This window comes from Cetorhinus maximus, unplaced genomic scaffold, assembly GCF_964194155.1.
Source record: "Cetorhinus maximus unplaced genomic scaffold, sCetMax3.hap1.1 HAP1_SCAFFOLD_1588, whole genome shotgun sequence".
Classification (NCBI taxonomy): domain Eukaryota; kingdom Metazoa; phylum Chordata; class Chondrichthyes; order Lamniformes; family Cetorhinidae; genus Cetorhinus; species Cetorhinus maximus.
The window spans coordinates 9,119-32,210 of record NW_027597528.1 but is presented as its reverse complement, the minus strand read 5'-3'; the positions used below and the strand labels follow the sequence as shown (position 1 = coordinate 32,210).

The 23,092-nt window shown below is 46.8% G+C and overlaps 1 protein-coding gene across 1 annotated transcript in view; it reads right to left on the bottom strand.

Annotated features, from left to right (window-relative positions):
* The window catches only part of LOC144676422 (maestro heat-like repeat-containing protein family member 1), a gene marked incomplete at its 3' end in the record, with an annotated part of 59,457 nt that extends 42,936 nt beyond the window's left edge, over nucleotides 1-16,521 (bottom strand). Inside the window, exons 1-7 of the mRNA XM_078536841.1 lie at nucleotides 16,380-16,521; nucleotides 15,607-15,738; nucleotides 14,716-14,878; nucleotides 11,967-12,065; nucleotides 10,880-11,031; nucleotides 7,068-7,208; nucleotides 1,884-1,976 (exon numbers count right to left, since the gene is read on the bottom strand). Of these exons, the coding sequence (XP_078392967.1) occupies nucleotides 1,884-1,976; nucleotides 7,068-7,208; nucleotides 10,880-11,031; nucleotides 11,967-12,065; nucleotides 14,716-14,878; nucleotides 15,607-15,702 (744 nt within the window). The remainder of the gene's footprint in view (nucleotides 1-1,883; nucleotides 1,977-7,067; nucleotides 7,209-10,879; nucleotides 11,032-11,966; nucleotides 12,066-14,715; nucleotides 14,879-15,606; nucleotides 15,739-16,379) is intronic.
* Nucleotides 16,522-23,092: the final 6,571 nt, after the last annotated feature.

The window sequence follows — 23,092 nt, the reverse complement described above, 5'->3', positions numbered from 1 at the left end:
TCCTTTAAGGAGAGAAGGTTAAGAGGTCATTCGACAGAGGGGTTCAAGAACATGGGGGGTTTTGATAAGAGTAATTAAGGGGAAACAGTCTCCAGAGCAGAGGACACAGATTGAAGTGATTTGGCAGAAGAACTAAAGGGAGGGAAGAGGCGAACGTTTTATAAAGAACCGAGTTGTGCGGTCCACTCTATCGGTTCCTCCTGCCACAGATGTTGGTCTCAATACTCTCCCAATTCAAGAATGCAGTTAGTAAACATGTATTTCCCCATCAAGTGAGGCTGTCAGCCCCACAAAAGGCAGGGGGTGCTGGGGGGTCGAATTAAATCTTCAAGGCAGAGAGCGATATATTTATGTTGGGTAAAAGTAGAAAGGTATAGGAATCACTCGCCAATAAACGGAGCTGGGGGTACAGGTCAGCTATGATCGAACTCCAGTTTCACAGCATCATTCCTCCTCATTAGACAGTGTCGGCCAGCAGAGGGAATATTTACAAAGCAAGATGTAACAAGGCAGACAGTAACCAACAGAAACAAATCAATCAAAACAGGAAATGCTGGAAAAGCAGCAGTTCTGACAACTGCGGTGGAGAGATAAACAGAGTTAACTTTTCAAGTCCATATGACTCATCTTAAGAACTCTGGGAGAATGTGTGTACAGTGAGAGTCTCAGTCCCATACCTGGGGGTATAATATTTACAGTCTCTCTCTCAGTCCCGTACCTGGGGGTGTAATATATACAGTGTCTCTCTCAGCACCGTACCTGGGGGTGTAATATATACAGTGTCTCTCTCAGCACCGTACCTGGGGGTGTAATATTTACAGTGTCTCTCAGCACTGTACCTGGGGGCGTAATATTTACAGTGTCTCTCTCAGCACCGTACCTGGGGGTGTAATATTTACAGTGTCTCTCTCAGCACCGTACCTGGGGGTGTAATATATACAGTGTCTCTCTCAGCACCGTACCTGGGGGTGTATATACAGTGTCTCTCTCAGCACCGTACCTGGGGGTGTATATACAGTGTCTCTCTCAGCACCGTACCTGGGGGTGTGGTATATACAGTGTCTCTCAGCACCGTACCTGGGGGTGTAATATATAGTGTCTCTCTCAGCACCGTACCTGGGGGTGTAATATATAGTGTCTCTCTCAGCACTGTACCTGGGGGTGTAATGTATACAGTGTCTCTCAACACCGACCCTGGGGGTGTAATATATACAGTGTCTCTCTCAGCACCGCACCTGGGGGTGTAATATATACAGTGTCTCTCTCAGCACCGCACCTGGGGGTGTAATATATACAGTGTCTCTCTCAGCACCGTTCCTGGGGGTGTAATATTTACAGTGTCTCTCTCAGCACCGTACCTGGGGGTGTAATGTATACAGTGTCTCTCTCAGCACTGTACCTGGGGGTGTGATATTTACAGTCTCTCTCTCAGCACCGTACCTGGGGGTGTATATACAGTGTCTATCTCAGCACCTTACTTGGGGGCTGTAATATTTAGTGTCTCTCTGTCCCATAACTGGGCATGTAATATATACGGTGTCTCTCTCAGTTCCTTACCTGGGGGCTGTAATATAGACAGTGTCTCTCTCTCTCTCTCAGCCCCATACCTGGGCCTGTAATATATACAGTATCTCTCACTCCCATACCTGGGCGTGTAACATATACAGTGTCTGTCTCTCTCTCTCTCAGTCCCTTACTTGGGGTGTAATATACACAATGTCTGTCTCTCTCTCTCAGTACCTTATTTGGGGTGTAATATACACAATGTCTGTCTCTCTCTCTCAGTACCTTATTTGGGGTGTAATATACACAATGTCTGTCTCTCTCTCTCAGTACCTTACTTGGGGTGTAATATATACAGCGTCTGTGTCTCGGTCCCTTACCTGAGGGTGTAATGTGCTGAGCAGATTGTCAATCTGCGTCTCCAATACTCGACTGCCGATATCCACAGCAGCGTCCAGCACTCGACACAGGCTCTGGTGGTGAAACACTGAGGTTTATTTCATTGTTAAGGAGCACAGCACAATCTGCTCCTCCCTCCCAAACACCACCGGTACTGTCCGATTCACCTTCCCTCTGTATGGCCTGCTCCAGAAACCAGTCCCCCACATCCTCAGCACTGCTCGCCCCACCCCACCTCCCAGTACCTCCCCTCCTGGGCCTGCCCCCTCCAGAACCCACCAGCTAATGCTGCTCCTGATGACTAAAACTCTGGATTAAAAACTAAAAAAACCGTGACCATAACCGTCAGATTGCGGAGAAAACCCATCTGGTTCACTAACGCCCTCCCATGAAGGAAATCTGCCGTCCTTACTTGGTCTGGCCGACCTGTGACTCCAGATCCTTGACACTTAACTTCCCTTCTCATTCTCGTGGGCATCACTGGCAAGGGCAGCAATTGCTGCCCATCTGTTGAACTGAGTGAAGAGTCAGCCACATTGCTGTGGGCCTGGGGTCACTTCTAGGCCAGACTGGGTAAGGTGAGTCCTTCCCTGAGGGACATTAGTGAATCACTACACTGCCCCCCCATTAAACAACCGATGGTCACCATTACTGAGGCTAACTTTTTGATTCCAGATTTTTATCAATTGAATTTAAATTCCACCCGCTGCCATGGTGGGATTTGAACCCGTGGCCCCAGAGATTTGGCCCGGGCCGCTGGATTACTATCCAGTGACACTACCACCGCGCCACCGTCTCCCCTTGATTTAATGGCTTAGCAAGCCACTCATGTGTATCACACCCACCGCTACAGGTTCAAGCAGGCGGCCTCCGTCCAGCTAGAGGTGGGAAATAAATCCATGCCAACAACGCCCGCATCTCAAAAATAATGTTTTATTTTAAAATTGCAAAGGAACACTGAACGGACAGACTTGCCCCATGTCAAGTGGGTCAAAGCGACAAAAGCATTTCACGTCGGAACCTTATGAAGTAGCAGAGATGGGAAGAGAGAATCTCCTCCACTAAGGCTCTCATCATTAAAAATAAATTCATCCCAACCCTCCCCCCCACACCGGTATAATCCAGCAGCAACAGTTGACCAGGGTGGTGGTACCTGAAGGAGGGGTCATACATCAGGGGGTGCTGGTACAAATATCTGGCAGCAGAACCGGAATTGTTGGCATTGTTCAAAAGAAGCGTGTTACCTAAACAGCGAAAGATTGCACCGCTCCGAGATGCAGAGGGATCTGGGCGTCCCAGTGCACGAATCACAAGAGGCCAGCATGCAGGCACAGCAAATCATTAGGAAAGTCAGTGAAATGTTATTGTGTATTGCGAGGGGAATTGAATACAAAAGGAGGGAGGTTATGCTTTGGTTATGGAGGGCACTGGTGAGACCACATCTGGAGTAGTGTGTGTAGTATTGGTGGTCTTAATTAAGAAAGGATGCAAATATGTTGGAAGCAATTGAGAGGAGGTTTACTAGACTAACAGTCGTTTGGTAATACAGAACTTGAGTATTGCTGACAAAAAAGAGAGATGTTGAAGCTTTTCATCTTGCACTCATCAGAACACTTTACAAGAATACTAATATAAGGGGAAAACAATTTATACTGTATGTGAAGAGAATACTGATTGGTTGGCAAGTGGCTCTGATCGATAGAGGCGTTGCCATGGATAATGCACCAATTAATGGTGACTGACAGTTATCTGCCAAGCATTGTTTGAAATTTAAACCAGACAGTTTGACCCTGATTGGTCAAGGCATTACCCCGAGGAATGAGTCAGCGAATATGAACATACAAACAAGGAGCAGGGGTAGGCTATTCAGCCCCTCGAGCCTGCTCCGCCATTTAATAAGATCATGGCTGATCTAATAACCTGAAATCTGTATCCCGCCTACCCCGCCCCCGATAACCTATTACCCCCTTGCTTACCAAGAATCTATCCACTTCTGCCTTAAAAATATTCAAAGACTCCACTTCCACCACCTTTTGAGGAAGAGAGTTACAAAGAGTCATGAACTTCTGTGAAAAAATTTCACCTCACCTGTTTTAAATGGGCGACCCCTTATTTGTAAACAGTGACCCCTAGTTCTCTATTCTCCCACAAGGTATGTTAAAAGCTTGGCTAAGACAAATGTGGGTCCATTACAGCTGGAGTCAGGAGAATTCATAATGGGGAATAGAGAAACGGCAGAGAAACTGAATAATTGTTGTGTGTCTGTTTTCACTGAGGAAGATACAGGAAATCTCCCAGAGTTAGAAATCCAAGGGACTAGGGAGAACGAGGAGTTGAAGGAAATTAGTATAAGTGAGAAGGTTGCATTGGAGAAATTGATGGGACTGAAAGTTGAACATCAGGGGCCTGATATTCTGCATCCCAGGGTGTTGAAAGAGGTTGCTATAGAGATAGTGGATGTATTGGTGATTAATTTCCAAAATTCTATAGATTCTGGAATGGTTCCTGAAGATTGGAAGATAGCAAATGTCACCCCATTATTTAAGAAGGGAGAGAGAGAAAAAACAGGGAATTACAGACCTGTTAGCCTTACATCAGTAGTGGGAAAATGCTAGAATCTATTATAAAGGATGTGATAAATAAATACTTGGATAATCATGATCTAATTGGGCAAAGTCAGCATGGGTTTGTGATTGGGAAATTATGTTTGATGAACTTGTTGGATTTTTTTGAGGATGTTACTAATAAAATTGATAAAAGGAGAGTCAGTGGATGTAGTATACTTGGATTTTCAGAACGCTTTTGATGAAGTCCCCCTCAGGAGGTTGATTAGCAAAATAAAAGCACATGGGATAGGAGGCAATATACTGGTATGGATTAAGGATTGGCTAACAGACAGAAAACAGAGAGTAGGAATAAACGGATCATTCTCACTCATGTTGGCAGGCTGTGACTAGTGGGGTACCACAAGGATCAGTACTTGGGCCCCAGATGTTCACAATGTATATCAATGATTTGGATGTGGGGACCAAATGTAATATTCCTAAGCTCGTGGGTGATACAAAACTAGGCAGGAATGTGTGTTGTGAGGAAGTTGTAAAGCAGCTACAGGAGGATTTGAACAGACTGAGTGAGTGGGCAAGAACATGGCAGATGGAATATAATGTGGAAAAATGTGAGGTTATCTACTTTGGTAGGAGGAACAGATGTGCAGAGTATTTCCCAAATGGTAAGAAATTAGAACGTGTAGATGTACAAAAAGGGACCTGAGCGTCCTTGTCGAGAAGTCACTGAAAGCTAACCTGCAGGTGCAGCAGGCAGTGAAGTCTTGCTTCAATTCTACAGAAGCTTGATTAGACATAACTTGTTCTTTCTGTCTGCAAAGAACAGGGCCCTGTGTTATTAATACATGTAACTTCCAGTACAGGTGAATGTGCCACACTGACAGTCCGACTGACAACCTTAAATTGGCTGTCAGTGTAATTTTAGCACACTGAGCGTTATTTAGCAAATGTTGTCCAATCATGGAATCACATCTAACGTTGGACACTATTTTGAGTATTGCAAGCACGGGCTGGCTGGGTACAGTCAGTACCTTTCCCACTGCGAACAGCAAAGGGACATGCCGTTTACTAGACTAATACCTGGAATGGGAAGATTGCCTTATGAGGAAAGGCTGGTCAGGCTAGGCTTGTATCCACTGGAGTTCAGAAGGGCAGGAGGCAACTTGATTGAAACATAAGATCCTGAGGGTTTTTGACAGGGTGGATGTGGAGAGGATGTTTCCTCTTGTGGGAGAATCTAGAACTAGGGGCTACTATTTAAAAATAAGGGGTCACCCATTTAAGACAGAGGCGAGGAGGAATTTTTCCTCTCAGAGGGCCATGAGTCTTTGGAATTCTCTTCCTCAAAAGGCAGCAGAAGCAGAGTCTTTGAATATTTTTAATGGATGTAGATAGGTTCACGATAAACGAGGGGGTGAAAGGTTATTGGGGGTGGGCAGGAATGTGGAGTCAAGATTAAAATCAGATCAGCCATGATCTTATTGAATGGAGCAGCAATGCTCAATGGGCCGAGTGGTCTACTCCTATTCCTAATTTTGTGAGAATGTGATTTTAAAAAATATTTTGGGGGAATATTGTGCAATTCTGTAAAGCTGGGTGTGTGAGTGAGAGAGCAATTTAATTAAGCTGGGCAAGAGTTTGATAGCAGCCAGGTTGTCTGGGGGGGGTTTGGAAACATGAAAAGGATAGAGGTGTTAAGATGAGGTACAAGTAAATAGGTTAGATCTAACATTTGCATTTTTAGATAAGTTGAGAGGTTGTTTAAATATCAAAGGGGAGTCAGAGGTGTCAAGAAAAATGTTTGCATCTTGCAGGAGTTCTTAGGTAAACAAGTAGTGGGAATATATTTTATTGGCCTAAAAGCAAAGACAAGACTGAAACATAAAAGACCTTATATTTGGAAGGGTTTGAGTTCCAAAGGGGTGCGAGAACAATGGGACTGAGATGAAAGGGGAAAAAGGAATATTAGAGTTACTGTGGATAGCTGGTTTTTTTTAAGCTGTTGAGTTGGATCACTGGAGCTCTGGGCTGGAAGAGGGATGCAGTTTGAATCACCTATCCAGTCTAGCCAGAAAAGTCTCGGGCTGCAGCAAGCAGTTTTATTCTGAAGTGAATCCCTTAGCAAGGTGGAAGAGGGTAAAGGTCATGTGGTACACCTTTACTGAAGCTACAGCAGTTTGCCTTGTGTAATATTACTGGGTTTATTTTACAGTTAACATCTATAAGCGAGTATTGACTGAAAGGTGTTTACTTGTGGGTTCAACCAAGCAGAGATGTTTCTTTTGGGCGAATATTTTGTAAGAATAACCTTAATTGTGTAGCATTAAACTTCTGTGCTTACAGTTTTTGTGTTAATAAAACTTCTATTTTTAATTTGTAAAAGCCTAAAAGTGTGACTGGACCTCTGACCGCCGGGGTCAGTATGTCTTCTTCTCATTATCAGAATACAAAAGTAAAGACTGCAGCCCTGAGGCCTAGCTTCCCTCTGGGATTTGGTTTGTGCAGCAATTAACACCGCCTGTGGTCACAACAAATCGGATGTTCCTAGTATATTGTTGCCTGGTTAGGTGGGGGAGTGATAGCTTTGGAGGAGATGGTTACCTGGGTGATGTGGAAATGTTCCGGATGTTTCCTGTAGAGAGACATCATCCCGGGGATTAGCTTAGGCAGTTGTTCCTCCAGTTTGTCATGCGGCATCAGGTACGCCATCTGGCCAATAGCATCCACCACGCTGGTCCTCAGCTGCCAAGGGAAAGAGTGAAAACATTTTCCACAAAAGGATACGCAGATCGGTTTATTGAGAGCTGGTCAAGCAGAGAAAGTCAGGGCTTTGGAATCAAAGACAGGTCACAGTGTCTGTAACAGCACAAAGCACGGGGTTAGATACAGAGTAAATCCCCCTCTACACCATCCCCATCGCAGGTATAGCACAGGGTTAGATACAGAGTAAATCCCCCTCTACACCATCCCCATCCCAGGACAGGTATAGCACAGGGTTAGATACAGAGTAAATCCCCCTCTACACCATCCCCATCCCAGGACAGGTATAGCACAGGGTTAGATACAGAGTAAATCCCCCTCTACACCATCCCCATCCCAGGACAGGTATAGCACAAGGTTAGATACAGAGTAAATCCCTCTCTACACCATCCCCATCCCAGGACAGGTATAGCACAGGGTTAGATACAGAGTAAATCCCCCTCTACACCATCCCCATCCCAGGACAGGTATAGCACAGGGTTAGATACAGAGTAAATCCCTCTCTACACCATCCCCATCCCAGGACAGGTATAGCACAGGGTTAGATACAGAGTAACTCCCCCTCTACACCATCCCCATCGCAGGTATAGCACAGGGTTAGATACAGAGTAAATCCCCCTCTACACCATCCCCATCCCAGGACAGGTATAGCACAGGGTTAGATACAGAGTAAATCCTCCTCTACACCATCCCCATCGCAGGTATAGCACAGGGTTAGATACAGAGTAAATCCCCCTCTACACCATCCCCATCCCAGGACAGGTATAGCACAGGGTTAGATACAGAGTAAATCCCCCTCTACACCATCCCCATCCCAGGACAGGTATAGCACAGGGTTAGATACAGAGTAAATCCCCCTCTACACCATCCCCATCCCAGGACAGGTATAGCACAAGGTTAGATACAGAGTAAACCCCACTCTACACCATCCCCATCCCAGGACAGGTATAGCACAGGGTTAGATACAGAGTAAATCCCTCTCTACACCGTCCCCATCCCAGGACAGGTATAGCACAGGGTTAGATACAGAGTAAATCCCTCTCTACACTGTCCCCATCCCAGGACAGGTATAGCACGGGGTTAGATACAGAGTAAATCCCCCTCTACACTGTCCCCATCAAACACTCCCAGAGCAGGTACTGCATGGGGTCAGGTTAACAATCTGCTCCAGTTTCTTTCCTACATTCATGCTGTTTCCCCAGAGTGAGTACTCAAATTGGTATTAAATCCGATTCATTTTCCAATGGATCTGGTTCAGTCCGAATAGGGGACCATAAAGGGTCCCTAATCCAGAACAATGAACATTCGGTGAGACGTGGACTCTGTGCCAACTCCCAATGGGACAGGTTGAAGTTCCTGCTCTGATGAAGGTGTCCCTCCAAACACAGGGAGAATTCCATTCTTCATTTTGTTGAAACTGGGCCTTCTTAGAATTACATGAATCAAAAGAAGGCCATTCGGTCCATCATACCTGTGCCAGTTCTTTGAAAGGACTCTCCAATAGACCCCACTCCTGCACACATTTCCCCTTCAAGTATTCAGCCAATTCCTTTGTGGAAGTTTCTAATGAATATGCTTCCATAGGCAGCATGTTCCAGACCACAACGACTCTCAAAAAATGTTCTCCTCATTTCTCCCTCTGGTTCTTTCACCAATTAATCTCAAGCCCCTGTGCTCTGGTTCCCAATCCTGCCACTGAAAACAATTTCTCCATATTTACTCTATCAAAACCCTTCATGATTTTGAACACCTCCATCAAACCTCCCTCTTAACCTGAGAGAACACAATCCCAGTTTCTCCAGTCTCCACACATGTTAACAAAGCTGGGCAGTTCCTACATTCCAATACAAACGCACTCCATTGGCTGAAAAACACTTTGGGCCCTCCTGCGCTTTTGTAAAGGTGCTGTTGAAATTCACTTACAGCACAAAGGGAGGCCATTTGGCCCACTGCCTGCATGCCAGCTCGCTGCAAAAACAATTTAGCTAGTCCCACTCCCTGCCCTTCCCCCATAGCCCTGCAACTTTTCTCTCTCTGGGTAATGATCCAATTCCCTTTTGAAAGCCACTAGTACCACACACACCCCCCACACTCCCCGACAAGTGCATTCCAGATCCTAAACACTTGCTGTGTGCAAAATATATGCAGGTACAGCAGGCAATTAGGAAAGCGAATAAAACGTTAGCATTTATTGTGAAGGGGAATAGAATACAACAGGAGGGAGGTTATGCTTCAGTTGTACAGGGCTTTGGTGAGACCACATCTGGAGTATTGTGTAGAGTATTGGTCTCCTTATTTAAGGAAAGAAATAAATGCATTAGAAGCAATTCAGTGAAGGTTTTCTAGACTATTACCAGGAATGGGCGGGTTGTCTTATGAGGAAAGGTTGGACAGGTTAGGCTTGTATCCACTGGAATTTAGAAGAGTAAGAGGCAACTTGATTGAAACCTTTATGATCCTGAGGGTGGATGTGGAGAGAATGTTTCCTCTTGTGGGAGAATCTAGAACTAGGGGTCACTGTTTAAAAATATGGGGTCACTCATTTAAGACAGAGATGAGGAGAATTTTTTTTTCCCCCCAGAGTTGAGTGTTTGGAACTCTCTTCCCCAAAGGGCAGTGGAAGCAGAGTCTGAATATTTATAAGGCAGAGCTAGATAGATTCTTGACTAACAAGGGGGTGAAAGGTTATCGGGGGTAGGGAGGAATGTGGGGTTGAGTTTATAATTAGATCAGCCATGATCTTATTGAATGGTGAAGCAGGCTCGAGGGGCCGAATGGCCTACTCCTGCTCCTAATTCGTATGTTAAACATTTTCTCTCATGATGCTTTTCATCCTTTTGCCAATTACCTTAAACCTGTGTCCTCTGCCCCTCGATCCTTCCACCAATGGGAACACTTTCTCCCAATCCATGATTTTGAATACCTCTATCAAATCTTTCCTCAGCCTGGAGAACAGCCCGAGTTTCTCCAATCGAGATACATAATTGAAATCCCTCATCCATGGAACTATTCTTGTGAATCTTTTCTACACTCTCTCTAATGCTTCCTAAAGTGTGGTGCCCAGGACTGTACACAATACCCTAGTTGAGGCTGAACCAGTGTTTTATAAAAGGTTCACCATAACCTCCCTGCTCTTATACTCTATGCCCCATTAATAAAGCCCAGCATCTCTTACGCTTTATTAACCGCTCTCTCAACCTGTCCTGCCACCTCCAACAACTTATGCACTTATTTATCTGGTCCCTCTGCTCCTGCACTCCCTTTAGTTATATACCATCTGCTTTATGATGTTGTTCCTATTAAAATGCATCACTGCACATTTCTCCTTACTGGACTTCATCTGTCACCTTCCACCAACTTGTCTCTCAAAGTCTATCACTATCCTCCTCACGGTTCTCACATTCAGGTTTTGTCCCATCCTCGAGCTTTTCCATTATGCCCAAAGAGAGAAAAAAGGAAAACAATCTTTGGCTGAATTGGGAAGCCAAAAAAAAGGAAAATGTCCAATTAAAGTTCTCCTAACCAGAATTAAACAAGACCACGGAGGGGGAGATCAGAGCTTGTTGAGGGTTATTAGATTCGCGGGGTTAAGCAGCAGGTCCAAGGATGATTGAAACCCAGCACCCCCACCCCACTCTCCTGCCCCCTTTCACCTTGGCCTCTTTGTGTTGCAGCCACACATTGAAGAGAATCTCGTAGGAGGCGTAGATCTCACTGGAGAAGGCATCCTTCCTGACCGTGGGGTCCGGGGCTTTGTCCAGATTTGCCAGGTACTCGAGGATACTCTCGCTGAAATGTCCCAGAGCTACAACCGAAAGAAAGGGGGGGCAAACCATCAGCCCTACCATGAATAACACAGCAAGAATAACAAATCAGGAAGTATCATGGAGTCACTCCAGCACAGGTGGTCATTCAGCCCATCCATGCTGGCTCTCTGTAGAGCAATCCATTCAATCCCACTCTCCCATGCTCCCTCCACAGCTCTGCATGTTTATCTCCCTCAAGTGCCCAGCCAATTTCTACTTGAAATCATTCATCTTCTCCACTTCCACCACCCACGTTGGCAGCAGGTTCCAGCCAGTTAGAACCACAGAAAAGCTTCAGTGAATCAATCCTTTTCTGCACTCAACCCCACTGGTCCACCACATCGTTCTACACTGTCCCCATCAAACACTCCCAGAGCAGGTACAGCATGGGGTTAGATACAGAGTAAAGCTCCCTCTACACTGTCCCCATCAAACACTCCCAGGACAGGTACAGCACAGGGTTAGATACAGAGTAAAGCTCCCTCTACACTGTCCCCATCAAACACTCCCAGGACAGGTTCTGCACGGGGTTAGATACAGAGTAAAGCTCCCTCTACACTGTCTCCATCAAACACTCCCAGGGCAGGTACAGCACGGGGTTAGATACAGAGTAAAGCTCCCTCCACACTGTCCCCATCAAACATTCCCAGGACAGGTACAGCACGGGGTTAGATACAGAGTAAAGCTCCCTCTACACTGTCTCCATCAAACATTCCCAGGACAGGTACAGCACGGGATAGATACAGAGTAAAGCTCCCTCTACACTGTCCCCATCAAACACTCCCAAGGCAGGTACAGCACGGGGTTAGATACAGAGTAAAGCTCCCTCTACACTGTCCCCATCAAACACTCCCAGGGCAGGTACAACACGGGGTTAGATACAGAGTAAAGCTCCCTCTACACTGTCCCCATCAATTACAGATAAGGCTCTTACCAATGGTGAACACCGATTTCATTGCATCCTGTTTTGCCATTCCCAGCATAGGCAGCATTGTCCCCAAGATGGCTGTCAGGAAGGGCACCATACCATACACTGAGGAACAAATGACAGTCAGTAGAGTAGGAGTGACCCAGGGACAGCAGCAGAAAATAACAATTAATGTATTCAAAACAGAAAAGTACGTACTAACTGATCCGATCTTAAAGGTGGAAGAGAAAGGGACGGGAGTATTTTTTTAAAAATTTGATTAAGGCTGGCTGGGTCACCATTTATTGAGCCATTGCAGTCCACGTGGTGTAGGTACACCCACAGTGCGTTTAGAACGGGTGGGTGAGTTCCAGGATTTTGACACAGCGACAGTGAAGGAACGGTGATATATTTCCAAGTCAGGCTGGTGAGTGGCCTAGAGGGGAACTTCCAGGTGGTGGTGTTTCCATGTGTCTGCTCCCCTTGTCCTTCTAGATGTTAGAGGTCATAGCTTTGGAAGGTGCTGTCGAAGGAGCCTTGGTGAGTTGCTGGATGGTACACACTGCTGCCACTGTGCATCGGGTGGTGGTGGTGTTGAATGTCAAAGATGGTGGATGTGGCGCCAATCAAACAGGATGCTTTGTCCTGGACAGTGTCAAGCTTCGAATGTTGTGGGAGCTGCACTCATCCAGGCAAGTGGGGAGTATTCCATCACACTCCCGACTTGTAGATGGTGGACAGGCTCTGGGGAGTCAAGAGGAGTTATTAACCTCTGAGTTGCTCTTGTAGCCACAGTATTTATGTGGCTAGTCCAGTTCAGTTTCTGGTCAATGGTAACCCCCAGGGTGTTGATGGTGGGGGATTCAGTGATATTAATGCCACTGAATATCAGAGGGAGATGGTTAGATTCCCTCTTATTGGAGATTGTCATTGCCTGGCATTTGTGTGGTGCGAATGTTACTTTGTGACATAAGGACACAGACTGTTTCAGTATCTGAGGAGTCACAAATGGTGAACATTGTACAATTATCCTTCAACATCCCCACTTCTGACCTTATGATGGAAGGAAGGTCATTGATGAAGCAGCTGAAGATGGTTGGGTCGAGGACACTACCCTGAGGAACTCCTGCAGTGATGTCCTGGAGCTGAGATGACTGACATCCAACAACCACAACCAACTTCCTTTGTGGTAAGTTTAAGTCTCTTTTATTCTGGATCTAACAGTAGCGAAGGTAAATCATTGGCCATTTTGGTAAGTGAATTAAACATTTACACTAATGGTACGACCTGTGGGGTAGTGGGGGCAGATAAACTGCGCACTCCTCCCATCCCAGTCGTAACAGTGAACCAGATGGCTTTTTACAGCACTTTTACTGATCCCAGCTTGCTATTTTGTTTAACCTCTTAACCGTTGGGCAGTGGGAGGTGTACCAGGGCACAGGGAAGCTTAGGGATAATAAATAGCAGTCAGGATTTCTCTCAATCTGAATTCCAAACTCACCCACAGTTCCCTGTGCAAAAGGCACTCGGGTGATCCATGACATTGCTGGTCAGCAGCGTGTTTGAGGATAGGGGTGTGTTTGCCATTGAACTTCAACCTTTCACCTTGGGGTCAGAGTGCCTGACACAAGCCAGGTCAGGAAACGAGACAGAGCGAATCAGGAATGAACGATGTGATGACGCAATGAGCAGCTTCACACGCCTGCTGGCTTAAGTGTTGTAATCCAAAAACTGAAGCACGTAGAGTGACAGGCAAGTCTGGGCTTGGAAATAAATTCCTGTACTCCAAACACAGCAAGGGAAAAGAGAGACAGGCAAGGATGTGGAGAGAGGATTAGACAGAAAGGGTGTGAGACAGGGACTGAGAGAGAACGGAGGGCAGAGATTGAGGGGGACAAAGTTACACTTGTGGCTCACGACCACCTCAAGAGCAAATTGGAGGGAAGAGTAAAAATTCTCCACAAGGAGCGCCCACAACCCTCTGGGGTGGAGAATACCAAAGATTCACAACCCTTTGTGAGAAGAAATTTCTCTTCTCAGTCCCAAATGGCTGTGACCGTGACCCCATATTCTAGACCCCCGAGGTAGGGGAAACAGCGTCTCAGCATCAAGCCAAGGTTATGTAGACACATCAACTCACGGCCCACCCACAGACACAATGATCTGCTGATTTACCTTCACTACTGTTAGATCCATTCGAAAGCAGACAGTATTCTAGGCTTCATTAATAGGGGCATAGAGTACAAGAGCAGGGAGGTTATGATGAACTTATATTAGACACTGGTTAGACCTCAGCTGGAATATTATGTACAGTCCCACACTATAGGAATGATGTGAATACATTGGAGAGAGTGCAGAAGAGGTTTATGAGAGGGATGAGACACTTCAGTTATGAGGAAAGATTGGAGATATTGGGGCTGTTTTCCTTGGAGAGGAGAAGCTAAGAGGAGACTTGATAGAGAAGTTACCACAGACACCGCGACTCAGAAGGGGATCGAGGACCACCCACTGTCAAAGAACGGAATAGCCCCAAATATTACATTGTTGTAGTGTTTCCATCCCTCCCTCCTCCTCAAACCAAAAAAAAGAGAGGGAGAGGCAGTACCTTCAGGAGGGCACCAGACCTGCGAGGGACACTCTTCTGAAAGTAGATTTTTTTTAAAAAAGCAGCTGATTGGTGAGTAAATCCTGTTGAGTTGTTTTTTCAAGGGGGGAGGGGGTGGGGGAGGGGGAGGGTTGTAATAAACAAGGAAACCTGATCAATTCACAGCCTCACCGTTTGCCGTGGAGAGGTTGGCCAGTGTGTGAACCACGAAGAAGTGGGGCAGGACTCCCGGCTGGAACTTCTGTAGAATCTCCTCCATCACCTCATTGATGAACCTGCAGCCCAAAGACACCAGCAGCTTACTGGCAGCTTCCTGCCAGTCAGGGAACATCTCCTAAAGCACAGCAAACAGGGAATGGGTAAGAACACAGTCTCCAGACCGGCCGGCCCAGTGACGGGGACTAACTGAGCAGTCATTCAGCTCCCGAACACCCGACACCATTACTGCCCAATGCAACGGTGAATTAACCTGACCAGGATCATCTCACAGCTCAAGGCCTTGCTTTATATAGTGCCCTTCGCAACATCAGAACCTCAGAAAGCACTGCCCCCTCCCGCGGCGCGGCCCCACCCCCTCCCGCGGCCCCGCCCCCTCCCGCGGCGCGGCCCCACCCCCTCCCGCGGCCCCGCCCCCTCCCACGGCGCCGGCCCCGCCCCCTCCCACAGTGCGGCACTCCCTCAGTGCTGCACTGTTGAGTGTCGGCCTGTTTTTGTGAAGTGTCCGGAGTGGGATCTGAACCCACAATGTTCTGAGTTAGAGGCTGAGGTGCTGCCCAATGAGCCAACGTCTCTGGTCATTTAACTGATGTCCACTGTGGGTCAGGCTTCAGGACAGGGATTGTACAGTCTGCCTGAGAATGGAGGAGAAGAATCACGGACTCACAAGCCCGTGCTGAGAGCTGACCACCACGATCCCCATGTTTGAACAGTCAGTCCACACAGGCAGGACAACTACATTAGCAAAATAATGCAGGAACGAGTGTTGCTGTGCACGGCAATAACAGTGGCTGCTTAAAGGAATTGGGTAGGGGGGGTGGAGAATGGGTGAGGTCGGCAAATTACCTTCGATCTGGTCATCTCTTCCGAAGCCAAGGAGATGACCATCCTGGCCAGGGATTGGTCGAGCTGGCTGATGGTTTCTTTGACGATGGCCTCCATGCTGTGCAGTATGATGATGCGATGAGACTGTACCAGCTGCAGAAACAAGAGAGGGGGATTTATGATGGAGGCGGACCGAAACCACGAGGGGTCTGGACAGAGTCAACGGGGAGAAACCGTTCCCATTGGCGGAAGGCTCGAGAACCAGAGGAGACAGATTTAAAAGGTGATTGGTAAAAGAGGCGAAAGCGATTTGAGAAAAATCTATTTCCCCCCCAACACCCCAAACACCACGCGAATGGTCAGGATCTGGAACGCGCTGCCCGACAGTGTGGAGGAGGCAGGTTCAACTGTGGCGTAGCTTTCAAAAGAGAATTGTATAATTATATGAAGAGTAAAACCTGTGCAGGGCTGCGGGGAAAGGACAGGGGGAGTGGGATTAGCCGAGTTGCTCTTGCAGAGGGCTAGCACAAACACAATGGGCTAAATGGTCTCCTGCTGTGCCATAACCAATTCACAAATTGAATACATGACCAATTAGGCACAAAAATCAGCTCCATTTCCCATGGTTACAGGCTGGGGCAGGAACCCAGTGCCGTTTGACAAAGTGGGGTGTGTTAAGGAGGGCGACGCAAAGTCTGAAGCGGGGGAATGGTATCTGAGGTGGAGGCCCTCGTGTGTGTGTGTGTGTGTGCGTGCGTGCGTGTGTGGGGCTGCACCCAGGCCCCGACACTTACCTTACTGTGCTTGCTGAGGTAGGAGTGGCAGGACAGGAGGACCAGCCGAGGGTGGCGGTAGCCCAGTTCCCGAAGAGCCTGCGATACTTCCTGCCGGACAGACTCATCCTTGTCGAACGCTGCGTCAATCAGCGCAACAGAGAAGGCTGCGGAGGGAACCAAAGGGGAGGCGGTGACTGGCTGTACTAGAGAATTCATCACAGCAGCAAAAACATCAACATGGTAGAAACACACACAAACTAGCAACAGGAGTAGGCCATTCGGCCCTTCGAGCCTGCTCCACCATTCAATATGATCATGGCTGATCCTCTATCTCAACGCCATATTCCCGCTTTCTCTCCATACCAGTTGATGCCCCTAATATCCAAAGATTTATCAATTTCTTTCTTGAATATACTCAGTGACCCAGCCTCCACAGCTTCTGTGGTAGAGAATTCCACAGGTTGACCACCCTCTGAGTGAAGAAATCTTTCCTCATCTCAGTCCTAAATGGCCTGCCCCATATCCTGAGACTGTGGCCCCTGGTTCTAGACTCCCCAACCAGGGTTAAACATCCTCCCTGCATCCAGTCTGTCCAGCCCTGTTAGAATTTTATATGTTTCAATCAGATCCCCTCTCATTCTTCTAAACTCTAGTGAATACAGTCCCAGTCAAACCAATCTCTCCTCATACGGCAGTCCTACCATCCCCGGTATCAACCTAGTGAACCTTCGCTGCACTCCCTCTGTGGCAAGTATATCCTCTTAGGTAGGGAGACCAAAACTGCACGCAATACTCCAGGTGTGGTCTCACCAAGGCCCTGTATAACTGCAGTAAGACATCCTTACTTCTGAACTCAAATCCTCTTGCAATGGAGGCCAACATACCATTTGCCTTCCTAATTGCTTGCTGCACCCGTCTATTTACTTTCATTGCCTGGTGTACAAGGACACCCAGATCCCCCTGTACGTCTACACTTCCCAATATATCACCATTTAACTAACATTCTGCCTTTCTGTTCTTCACACCGAAGCATATAACTTCACATTTATCCACGTTATACTGCATCTGCCATGTATTTGCCCACACACACAACTTGTCTAAATCGCCCTGAAGCCTCCTTACATCCTCCTCACAACCCCGCCCAGTTTTGTGTCATCAGCAAACTTGGAAATATTGCATTTGGTTCCCTCATCCAACTCGTTTATATATATCGTGAGCAGCTGGGGCCCAAGCACTGATCCCTGTGGTTCACCACTAGTCACCGCCCGCCACCCAGAAAAAGACCCATTTATTCCCACACACTGTTCCTGGTGTCTCAACCAATTCTCAATCCATGCCAGTATATTACCTCCTATCTTATGTGTTTTAATTTTGCCCACTAGCCTCTTATGTGGGACCTTATCAAAAGCCTTCTTGAAATCCAAATACACCACATCCACTGGTTCTCCCTTATTTATTCTACTAGTTACATCCTCAAAAAACTCCAGTAGATTAGTTAAGCATAATTTCCCTTTCATAAACCCATGTAGACTTTGTTTAATCCTGTTAATGCTTTCCAAGTGTTCTGTTACCACATCTTTTATAATAGACTCTAGCATTTTCCCCACGACTGATGTTAGACTAACTGGTCTGTAATTCCCTGTTTCTTCCCTCCCTCCTTTTTTAAATAGCGGGGTTATATTTGCCACCCTCCAATCTGTAGGAACAGCTCCAGAGTCTATAGAATTTTGGAAGATGACCACCAATGCATCCAATATTTCCAGGGCCACTTCTTTTAGTACTCTGGGATGTAGATTCTCAGGCCCTGGGGATTTTTCAGCCTTTAACCCCATTAATTGCTCTAGCACCATTTTTTTATAATACTGATTTTCTTCAATTCCTCCCTCTCACTAGACCCTTGGTTCCCTAACATTTCTGGGAAATTATTTGTGTCCACTTTTTGTGAAGACAGAGCCTAAATGTGTGTTCAATTCTTCCGCCATTTCTTTGTTCCCCATTATAATTTCCCCTGTTTCTGACTGTAAGGGACCTACCTTTGTCTTTGCTAGTCTTTTTCTCTTCACATATTTATAGAAGCTTTTACAGTCAGTTTTTATGTTCCCTGCAACTTGACTCTCATACTCCATTTTCCCCTTCTTCATGAATCTTTTTTGTCCACTTTTGCTGAATTCTAAACTGCTTCCAATCCTCAGGCTTACTGCTTTTTCTGGCAATTTTATATGTCTCCTCTTTGGATCTAACGCTATCTCTAATTTATTTTCTTAGCCATGGCTGAGCCACCTTTCCTGTTTTATTTTTGCACCAGACAGGAATGAATAATTGCTGTAATTCATGCATACATTCCTTAAATATTAGCCATTGCCTATCCTCTGTCAACCCTTTCAGTAAGGTTCCCCAATCCATCATGGCCAACTCACGCCTCATACGCTCACAGTTCCTAGTTGGACCCTAGTTTCGGATTCAACTTCTTCACTCTCCATCCTTTACTCTCCATCTTAATGAACAATTCGATCATTTTATGGTCGCTCTTCCCCAAGGGACCCTGCACAAGATTGTTAATTAATCCTTTCTCATTGCACAGCACCCAGTCTAGGATAGACTGCTCTCTAGTTGGTTCCTCATTGTATTGGTCTAGAAAACCATCGCGTACACACTCCATGAAATCCTCCTCAACGGTATTGTTGCTAGTTTGGTTTGTCCAATCTATATGTAAATTAAAGTCACCCATGATTACAGTTGTACCCTTATTGCATGTGTCTCTAATTTCCTGCTTAGTGCCTTCCCTTACATCTCCATTACTGTTTGGGGGTCTATGGACAACCCCACCAACGTTTTCTGCCTCTTGGTGCTTCACAAAGCAGCGCGAGGACAGAGCAAGAGTTCCGGGGAGGCTTGGGTCTGACCGGAGAGGAGAGACCGGCGAGAATGGTATAAAAGGGCGTGAAAAACAGAGGCTGAGACTGGAGAGGAGAGACGTTACCCTCGGGACCTTCAGGCGGTGGGGTTTGAAGTGATGTCATGATTCAAAAAGTGTTTATCTCCACCCAAACAGATTCCACATCATGATTTTCCAAGCCACTATCGTTCCTCACTATTGCATTGATTCCCTCCTACTAACAATGCCACCCCACCTCCTTCCCCTATTTGTCTGTCCTTCCTAAATATTGAATACCCCTGGGTGTTCAGTTCCCATCCTTGATTACCCTGCAGCCATGTCTCCTGTACTACCTGCCTCCCTCTACTCTATTTGGTGGTCACCCATCCCCTTTCTGCCTGTTCAGTCTTTACCTGCAGTGTGACCACCTCACTGAACGTGCTATGCACAATAATCTCAGCATCGCGGATGCTCCACGGTGAATCCACCCACAGCTCCAGCTCCGAAATGCGGGTAGCCAGTAGCTGCAACTGGACACACTTCCTGCACACATGGTCGCCAAGGACACTGGAAGTTTCCAAGACTTCCCACATAGCGCAGGAGCATATCACGGGTACGAGCTCTGCTGCCATGACTTCTCTTTAGATTAAGCTCGTTAGTTACTCCCTTTAAAGAATACTAATTAAGTTAGGGGCTTTATTCCACTCCAAACACTCCTACTATAGTCCAAAGTCCTCACCTTATTCTGTTTAAGCTAATAGACCGCAGCAGTTTAATTAGGAGAAAAAGTAGAAGTACTCACCTGACCCTACTTACCAACCAGCTGCCTCCCCGCATCACGTCACTTTTTGAATCATGACATCACTTCAAACCCCACCGCCTGAAGGTCCTGAGGGTAACGCCTCTCCTCTCCAGTCTCACCCTCTGTGTTTCACGCCCTTTTATACTATTCTCACCGGTGTCTCCTCTCTGGTCTCAGGTTCTGTTTTTCACGCCCTTTTATACCATTCTCGCTGGTCTTTCCTCTCTGGTCTCAGGTTCTGTTTTTCACGCCCTTTTATACCGTTCTCGCCGGTCTCTCCTCTCCGGTCAGACCCAAGCCTCCCCGGAACTTTCAGCCCCGAGTCCAGCTCCCGCTCTTTTTAAATCTCCGCTCTGACTCTCAGCTCCCACTCTTTTTAAATCTCCACTCTCTCAGCTCCCACTCTTTTTAAATCTCCGCTCTGACTCTCAGCTCCCGCTCTTTTTAAATCTCCGCTCTGACTCTCAGCTCCCGCTCTTTTTAAATCTCCGCTCTGACTCTCAGCTCCCGCTCTTTTTAAATCCCCGCTCTGACTCTCAGCTCCCGCTCTTTTTAAATCCCCGCTCTGACTCTCAGCTCCCGCTCTTTTTAAATCTCCGCTCCGACTCTCAGCTCCCGCTCTTTTTAAATCTCCGCTCTGACTCTCAGCTCCCGCTCTTTTTAAATCTCCGCTCTGACTCTCAGCTCCCGCTCTTTTTAAATCTCCGCTCTGACTCTCAGCTCCCGCTCTTTTTAAATCTCCGCTCTGACTCTCAGCTCCCGCTCTTTTTAAATCTCCGCTCTGACTCTCAGCTCCCGCTCTTTTTAAATCTCCGCTCTGACTCTCAGCTCCCGCTCTTTTTAAATCTCCGCTCTGACTCTCAGCTCCCGCTCTTTTTAAATCCCCGCTCTGACTCTCAGCTCCTGCCCTTTTTAAATCTCCGCTCTGACTCTCAGCTCCCGCTCTTTTTAAATCTCCGCTCTGACTCTCAGCTCCCGCTCTTTTTAAATCTCCGCTCTGACTCTCAGCTCCCACTCTTTTTAAATCTCCGCTCTCTCAGCTCCCACTCTTTTTAAATCTCCGCTCTGACTCTCAGCTCCCGCTCTTTTTAAATCTCCGCTCTGACTCTCAGCTCCCGCTCTTTTTAAATCTCCGTTCTGACTCTCAGCTCCCGCTCTTTTTAAATCTCCGCTCTGACTCTCAGCTCCCGCTCTTTTTAAATCTCCGCTCTGACTCTCAGCTCCCGCTCTTTAAATCTCCGCTCTGACTCTCAGCTCCCGCTCTTTTTAAATCTCCGCTCTCAGCTCCCGCTCTTTTTAAATCTCCGCTCTCAGCTCCCGCTCTTTTTAAATCTCCGCTCTCAGCTCCCGCTCTTTTTAAATCTCCGCTCTGACTCTCAGCTCCCACTCTTTTTAAATCTCCACTCTCTCAGCTCCCACTCTTTTTAAATCTCCGCTCTGACTCTCAGCTCCCACTCTTTTTAAATCTCCGCTCTGACTCTCAGCTCCCGCTCTTTTTAAATCTCCGCTCTGACTCTCAGCTCCCGCTCTTTTTAAATCTCCGCTCTGACTCTCAGCTCCCGCTCTTTTTAAATCTCCGCTCTGACTCTCAGCTCCCACTCTTTTTAAATCTCCGCTCTCTCAGCTCCCACTCTTTTTAAATCTCCGCTCTCTCAGCTCCCACTCTTTTTAAATCTCCACTCTGACTCTCAGCTCCCGCTCTTTTTAAATCTCCACTCTGACTCTCAGCTCCCGCTCTTTTTAAATCTCCGCTCTGACTCTCAGCTCCCGCTCTTTTTAAATCTCCGCTCTGACTCTCAGCTCCCGCTCTTTTTAAATCTCCGCTCTGACTCTCAGCTCCCGCTCTTTTTAAATCCCCGCTCTGACTCTCAGCAATCGCTCTTTTTAAATCTCCGCTCTGACTCTCAGCTCCCGCTCTTTTTAAATCTCCGCTCTGACTCTCAGCTCCCGCTCTTTTTAAATCTCTGCTCTGACTCTCAGCTCCCGCTCTTTTTAAATCTCCGCTCTGACTCTCAGCTCCCGCTCTTTTTAAATCCCCGCTCTGACTCTCAGCTCCCGCTCTTTTTAAATCTCCGCTCTGACTCTCAGCTCCCGCTCTTTTTAAATCTCTGCTCTGACTCTCAGCTCCCGCTCTTTTTAAATCTCCGCTCTGACTCTCAGCTCCCGCTCTTTTTAAATCCCCGCTCTGACTCTCAGCTCCCGCTCTTTTTAAATCTTACCAAGGCCGCCGCTCCTCTCAAACTGCCTCCCGGTCCCGCTCATCACTTTAAATCACACCTCTACCACCTTAAAACACCTCAAGATGCCACACACGAGCAATTCTCACCATTGAGGCTGCTCAAAGGGCCATAATTAGGGAAGCACAGAAGGGTTGTGGGGCTGGAGGAGATTACAGAGTTTGGCGGGGAGGGGCGGGGGGATTTGAAAACAAGAATCAGAAGTTAAAAATCAAGGTGTTGTTTAACCAGGAGGAGCTTTCCCTTTTCACTGTGTTCGGTGCCAAAGCCGTGTCACGCATTAGGGATTGTTTCTTAGAGCAATTCCTTGCAGAACCTACCTGGGAACAGGCTATTTTAGATCTAGTAATGTGCAATGAGGTGGGATTAATAAGAGATATCGTAGTTAAGGATCCTCTAGGGGGCAGCGATCACAATGGCAGAATTTCAAATTCAGTTTGAGGGTGAGCAACTCGGGTCTCAAACCAGTGTCCTCAACTTAAATAAGGACAATTACAGAGGCACGAAGAAAGAGTTGTCTAAAGTGGGCTGGGAAACTAGACTAAGCGGAAGGTCAGTGGGTGAGCAGTGGTAGACATTTAAGCAGATATTTCATAACATTCAGCAAAAATTTAACCCAGTCAAAATGAAGGACTCGATGAGAAGGATGAACCACCCATGGTTAACAGAGGTGGTCAAGGAGAGTATCCAATCAAAAACTAAGGCGTACAAAGCAATGGTGGGCCAGAGGGTTGGGAATTTTGTTTATGAATCAGCAGTAATGACTAAAAAGCTAATAAAGAGGGAGAAAATTGATTGAGAGAGTAAATTGGCAAGA